The sequence below is a fragment of the Charadrius vociferus genome, unplaced genomic scaffold, assembly GCF_000708025.1.
Source record: "Charadrius vociferus isolate BGI_N301 unplaced genomic scaffold, ASM70802v2 scaffold933, whole genome shotgun sequence".
Lineage (NCBI taxonomy): Eukaryota > Metazoa > Chordata > Aves > Charadriiformes > Charadriidae > Charadrius > Charadrius vociferus.
The window spans coordinates 98792-105549 of record NW_009647586.1 but is presented as its reverse complement, the minus strand read 5'-3'; the positions used below and the strand labels follow the sequence as shown (position 1 = coordinate 105549).

Here is a 6758-nt window from a genome sequence, read left to right as displayed (position 1 = left end):
AGGAATTACTGGCTCAAACTAAATCAGCAGGCATTAGGGCAGCTCACTGCAGTGTTTTTTAAAGGGGGAAATGTAGCTTTGCCTGGCCTTGACAAGAGCTATTCATCTCTCTAATTCAATGTATGTGTCACAACCAGATGACTCCAAGATTTCAGATATTGGACTACCTCTCTAATTCGTGTGCTTCTTTTTTTTGGTGCTGAAATAACCTCTGGCTATCTTCAGTGCTTTTCTAGCTGTGTTAGGATGCTGTGTGTTTATCGGGACAGGGTAGTCCGAGGTCCCTCTCCGGGTGGATTTGGCTGTTCTCTTTCCTTGAGTGGCTCTGGAGCACTTGCTCTATCGGAGCTTTACGAAGTTTATGGTTTAAACGTGCTTCAGACAGTTCTTCCAGAATCATTCTTCTGGTCCTGATCCTGCTGTACAGCTGGTTTCCAGCCCCGGTGATCATTTCAGGATGATGATTTACCAAGTAGAATAGGCCTAACTAGAGTAATCCTTTTAATGCCTAAGAAGAATGAACTTTAATCCAGCAAAGCCGAGCTTTCCATTTCTTCGAGGAAAATCCAGATCCAGGAGCGTAAGGGTTGGCCAGAAGCTTTCCAATGGGATTATTTCCCTCTCTCTTTGGGGTACGCTGGTTTTGGGTTTGTGGGCAAGCCGGGGGGAGGACAGACACATTTCCCAATGTGTTTGGTGTCACCTGGCGAACAGAAAGGATGGCTGGGTGACACCTGCACCTTTCACTAGGGGCTCTAGGATGTCCACTTGGTGAAAAGGTGGACATGGAGAGCAAAAGCAGCGCCTCTCTGCTTAGGTGTTGGAACCTCATCACAGCAAAGCACCTGCAACGGAGAGGTTAGCGTGTTTCTGTTTAGCAGATGAGGGCAGGCGGCTGGGGAAGGTGTTGAGGACTTTCCGCTGGAATGGTTTTCCCTGGTGTCAACAGCACTTTATTTTATTTTTTTTTTAGATACATTTCTGCACGAAAAATCTTAGAGCTGAAAAACTTCCCCTCCCTTCAGTAGTTGCCTAGAAGGTGAAATGCCATGTCCCGTTTTTTAGGCTGAGCATCAGAGATTCCAGGAAAGCGTGCTGTGACAAATGTACAGGTGTTCTCCGTCTTTCTAGTCATCTTGGTCGAAGCCAGCGGCTGCTTTTGCGCGCGTGTTTGTGCCTAAAATTGCATGTTTGCGAGCTTTCTGGAACTGTCCACAAAGCCTTTCCCTGGTCATCCGTTCACCCTTTCATTTCTCTCTCCCTAGAACGGCAACGTGACCTGGAATGATGAAGGTGATGGATGCCGAGGAAGAGAAATTTCACGAGACTTTGCCAAGGTCAGTCCCATCATGGGGATTTGGGGAATCCTTCCCCTGATCCGTGACAGACGGTGACTACAGAGCCCTCACTATTCCTCTGTAGGGAATTGTGAGAAAACTGTTTGGTCCTGCAGCCCTCTGCCTACAAACCTGCTATTTTCCTGGGCTGTTTGGGGCTATTTTGTTGCCTTTGGTCACTGGAATATAGTTTGTACTAAGACTTGATAACCAGACTTGTGACATTTTAAAATCTTAGTCAATAGTTTCTCCAGCTGGGGGAAGAGTATTTTGTTTCTTGAACCTGATTAGCATTGTGGTCGTGGATTTGAATGTGGCAGCTGTGTGTCACATCAGCCGGAGGAATTAATTTTAAACTAAGCTGGCTCTTTCTGAAAGGGTGCAGCTAATTGCTCTGCAAATACACTGGTGCATTTTCTTCCCAGAGCTCAGTGTGTGAGAAAGCAGAGAGCTTCACAGGAAATGAGCCCAAAAAGCCCTTTTTTTTTTTTTTTTTGTGTGTGGACTAGATGAATACCAAGTAGCTAGCAGCACCTAAGGAGAGGCTGAAATAGATATTTCCCAGTGAATCTTTGCTTTTCCCTTGAGCTGCTCCACAAGAGTAGCTACAACCAGCAAAAACGTTCCCTGGAGTGATGCAGGATTCTCCTTAAATGCAAACGAGAGAAGGAATTGAATTCTTCTTTGTGTACAGCGTCATCTTCTGTCTTGTTCTATATCCTCCCATATCTCGGCGAGAGACTGACTCCAGCCCTTTCAGCCTGTTGTTTGGTGGTCTCACAGGATTCTTGACAGGTGAAAATTAGATTTTTCTGTTCAAGAGGTAGTTGTAAGATGAGACTCGTGCCTGTTCCTTCTGAAAAATCAGTGGATAAAGCCAGAGTACAGTGCCTCTCCTTTGGAATAAGCTGCCTGTGGAACTTTATTTTAAATGCTTGGGTTTTTAAGCCTTTTGGTGAAATGATTTCTGCAGCAAATTGGTTCCAGGCTGGTTTCTGGTGTTTTTTGAAGGTGTTTTGGCTTAGTTTAGAGGAGCCTTTCCTGCCGGGCATGACTAGTTACAGGAAAGCTCTATCCTTTCATCTCCTCCTTCAAGGGACTTGGAGTTTGTCACTTACGTGACAATCCCTGAAGGAGAGAATCGTGAGGCTAGCAGAAGCTGCAGAGAAGTTTACCTCCCTGGTGCCTCAAAGGTACGGACCGCTAACCTGCCCTGAACCACTGGGACCTTCCTTTTGGTTGTCTGCTCTTTCTTTCCGACTTATCTTAATAGTTTCTCGCCCCTTTGCTCTCAGGTGGTTTCAAACGCCGCTCTGTAGCAGTGCTGTTGGCCGAGTTGAATCCTTCAGGGGGGCCAGTCTCTGCTCTGCCTGGACGAGTTACTGAGGGGCCGAGCGAGGCAAGCCGTAACGAGGGTCCTCAAACGACCACCGCAGCCTTGTCCACCAAATCGCTCAGGAATCCTTCCCTGTTTTGCCTCTCTGCCCGTAGCTGCCTTTCACTCCTCCAGTACAAACACCAGATCACCCGTTGGAAGAAGCTGATAGAATTATTAACTTTATTTTCTGTCTCATTATGGATTGTGCCTTCTTTTTTATCTTTTCCCCCAGCTCTACGAACTGGATAGTGACCCTGAACGGAAGGAGTTCCTGGATGACCTCTTCATCTTCATGCAGAAGAGGGGTGAGTTTGAACGCAGTAGGGTAAAACAGGGCAGAGGGGCACTGCTGCCATTTGAATTCTTCCTTCCTGAGTTTGAAAGAACAAGTCCGGCCCTTGAACTGGCAGGTCAGGTGGAAGAGCAGAGGTGAGACTTGAGATATTTGCCTTGGGAGAGAAGGAGCGCAGCAGGAAAGAACTCTTCTGCCCTGTAACTTAATTTCACGGCTATTTCTTTACCCTCCTACCTAATACTGACGTTGTCCGTGCATTGAAGAGCCCAAGAAGCCTGGATCCCCAAGGATTTTTGAACTAAGGCTGGGGATTCTCTGGTCTCCCCTTCAGGTAGCGTGATCACACATCTTCTCGTGTTGGATTTCAATGGCACGCGGAAGCAAAGCGTTGAACGCCTTCACAGTCTGCATAAGGTAGTGGCGCGCAATCTGGGGACTGGGAAAGTAGACAAGGAGCCACGTTTTTCTGTAGATTCTCACAATGTGTCAGGTTTCCGTTTAGTAATTTTGTGTAACCGAGTGCGGAAGCGCACGGTTTCTCACATTCCTCCCTGTGGTGTCAGCAACTTGCAGCTCGCCTTGCTACAGGAGCGGTGACGCATGTGTAAAGTAGCTCAGCTGGGTTGTCACGGAAGTCTCGGTGTCCCCTAGTTATCAAAGTTCAGTTCCCTCGTTGCAAACTATTCATAATAAAAATGTACATCTATGTGGTATTGTATAAAACATCCGTTTTTGAACATCTGTGGTGCTGTCTTCGTCAGAGCGCGCCAGGCCGGACAGACTCTTCCGACAAAGATGCTTCTGACAAAAAGTGTGAAATTGTGCTATAGACCTTTTAATTGTTTCCAAAAAAGTCTGCGGAAGGTAGGTGTGAAGAGCCAGACATCAAGGACCTTTTGCTCCCTGGTGGCGGAATGCTCTCTGAGTGTGCTGGAGCAAACAAGCCAGGTTGTGCTTATTTGGAAGGGGAACTGCCTTAGTGTCACCAGCAATAGTGTGCCCAGAGAGTTTAATAAAGCATAAAGACCCACCAGATCTCCTCTATTTGAAAATGATCTGTTTGCTGGGTTGGAGCTGGAGTCTTATTTCCAGTGGTCTTTTGAACCCTGCGTCTTCAGGTGCGTCCCCCTCTGTGGATTGACTAGATCACAGGCAGAGGAAAGGCTACCCAAAATGCAGCGATTGCAATTGCTCTTCGTGTCTGTGCCGGTTTTTCCTGGCATGGCTCGAGCTGACAGCTGACCTGTGTGAATTTTCCCTCTCCAGCAGGTTGAGGTTATGCTTCCAAGTCGGTTAAAAAATTAGAGCTGGGTTTTGCTGATGTTTTTTGGCTTTGGTGTGCAGAGGCATAACTGGGCTTAATTAGTTCAGTTGCAAATGTGAACCTGAGCTCGCCTGTTCGTGTAAGGGCTGGGATGACTGACAGACCAGACAATAATCTGAAAGGTGTGATTGGCAGCAATGGAAACCTCCAGATACCTAGAGAGAAATCTGCTTAATACTTCAGTGTCTCCTTCCTATTACCTTTTAATTATTTATAATTGACGCGTTCCCCGTGCAGGGACTGAGCTGGTCACCAGCTGGTTGCTGTAGGAGTTTAGCTTTTAATCATCTGGGCATTTCCATGTGTGTTGGTTTTCTGGAGACTCTCCTTGTTTTCTTGCTTGCTTAGAAGGCTGAAAATGAAATAGAAGAGCCCGGCATCCGTGGGGGAGAGATGCCGTGGACTGACAGCCCTCTGCCAGAGGGACTGGAAATGTTTGGCCCTGCTTTCAGGAACTGGTTAGATTGCGGGTTACGAGGCAGTCGGGGCTTGCTTTATATTTTGGCACCTCCAAAAGAAATAGGCAGAAGGACTCTGGGAAGCTATGGTTCTTCAGGTTGGCAGGAGAACTGAACAGCGTACGTTGAGCTATAGGAGGCAGCTTCTCTCCTGTGGTTAATCGGAGCTGCTGTGCCTCACTGCAGAGGAGGTCTGTTGACTTGGCACGGTTTTTCAGAAGCTGTACTGCCCGCTCGTCCCACGCCTGCTCTCCCCGCTGCTATCTACAGCAGAGCTTTGGGTTTCTAGTGAGCCGATGGACTTGCCCGCTGTGTCTTGTTCTGGGATCGTCGAAAATCTAGGAGCTTCTACAGCAAAGTTACCGTAGCGTACCGTTCAGGCTTTCATTTCTCCTCCCCTTGCTTTATGTGCCAAACGAGCATCCTGAAGCAAACGAGGCTGAACAGCTGCCTTGTTCTGAAAGAGTCTCCCAAAGATGGATACAACCGAGGGCTCATTGCACCTGAGAGCAAAGTGCTGTGTTTCTTAGCTAGGATGTGTGAAGAGCTGGTTAATTTGCACCTCGTGTCTGAAGGGAATGGAAAGCAGCTCTGCTAATAAACGTTGCTAGTGTAAAAAAAAATGGGGATTTTGCTGTTGTCCAGCAGGAGCCGGAGAAGTGCCGACCCTTGTTTGGGGCGGATGGATTTGGGGCACAGATTGCTAACTGGTGCTGAACCAAAAAAAAAAAAAGAAAAAGAAAAAAAAGCCTGATGTGAAAGATAAACGCCAGGTTTCACAGGAGCTCCCGAGTAGTTGGAGGGATGAAAAGATTTGGTTGTCGGTGCTGCTGTTAGGAATGTACCTAGAAATGTGAAGCCATGAAACAGGCTTAATGCAGATCAAATGTGCAGGTCTCATCTGCCTCTGAGCACAGCAGGTTGTCGCTGAATGACCACAGCTGCAAGTGATAAAATGGCCCTTCAGTGGCAATAATGATGGAAGAGGGAGATGAGAGGAAAGCTGTAACTCTTCCTTTGTTGGAAGTTTTATTCCTTGTATGTGGTTAGGCGAATGGATCCCACCATGGCTGTGATTGAAGGGGCAGATGGGGAGAGGAGGGGAGACTGGCCGATGAGAGCAATTAGTGTGCAGGACTAACTAGGAACCAGGCCTACGATGGGACCGACCTGATGCAGCTCGCCAGGGACGATGTATTACCGCTTCCACCTTCCCTTTTCTCAGCTCTTCTGCAGCCCTGAACCGAAGGTCGTCTCCCCTCAAACCGAGCAGGGATAAGCAGCTTCAGCGGTGGCTTCCCTCCATCTCCATTGCTGATCCGGTGTCTAGTGACAAGCTGAGCCTTGATGTCTTGAGGTCTTGTTTCTCAGAAGCTTTATTTTTAACCTCCTGCTGCATGAGGAGCTGCTTTATGGGCAAGTTTGTGGCTCAGGGCATGGGCTGGGCGGGACTGTTGATCTGCTTGAGGGTAGGATGGTTCTACAGAGGGATGTGGACAGGCTGGATTGATGGGCTGAGGCCATCAAGGTTCAACAAGGCCAAGCGCTGGATCCTGCACTTGGGTCACACCAACCCCGTGGACGCTACGGGCTTGGGGCAGAGTGGCTGGAGAGCTGCCCGGCAGAAAAGGACCCGGGAGTGTTGGTCAACAGCAGCTGAATGTGAGCCAGCAGTGGGCCCAGTGGCCCAGGTGGCCAACAGCATCCTGACCTGTATCGGGGATAGAGTGGCCAGCAGGACTAGGGAAGTGATCAGCACTGTACTCAGCACTGGTGAGGCCCCACATTGAGTGCTGTGTTCGGTTTTGGGTCCCTCACGACAAAAAAGACATTGAGGTGCTGGAGCAGGTCCAGAGAAGGGCGATCAAGCTGGTGAGGGGTCTGGAGAACTTATGAGGAGCGGCTGAGGGAACTGGGGGGGTTCAGCCTGGAGAAAAGGAGGCTGGGGGGAGACCTTCTCCGTCCC

General features: G+C 48.6%; 1 protein-coding gene across 1 annotated transcript in view; it reads left to right on the top strand.

Annotated features, from left to right (window-relative positions):
• The window catches only part of ARID3B (AT rich interactive domain 3B (BRIGHT-like)), a 41941-nt gene that overhangs the window by 8534 nt on the left and 26649 nt on the right, over positions 1-6758 (top strand). Inside the window, exons 2-3 of the mRNA XM_009880969.1 lie at positions 1266-1337; positions 2948-3020. Coding sequence (XP_009879271.1) covers positions 1266-1337; positions 2948-3020 — 145 coding nt within the window. The remainder of the gene's footprint in view (positions 1-1265; positions 1338-2947; positions 3021-6758) is intronic.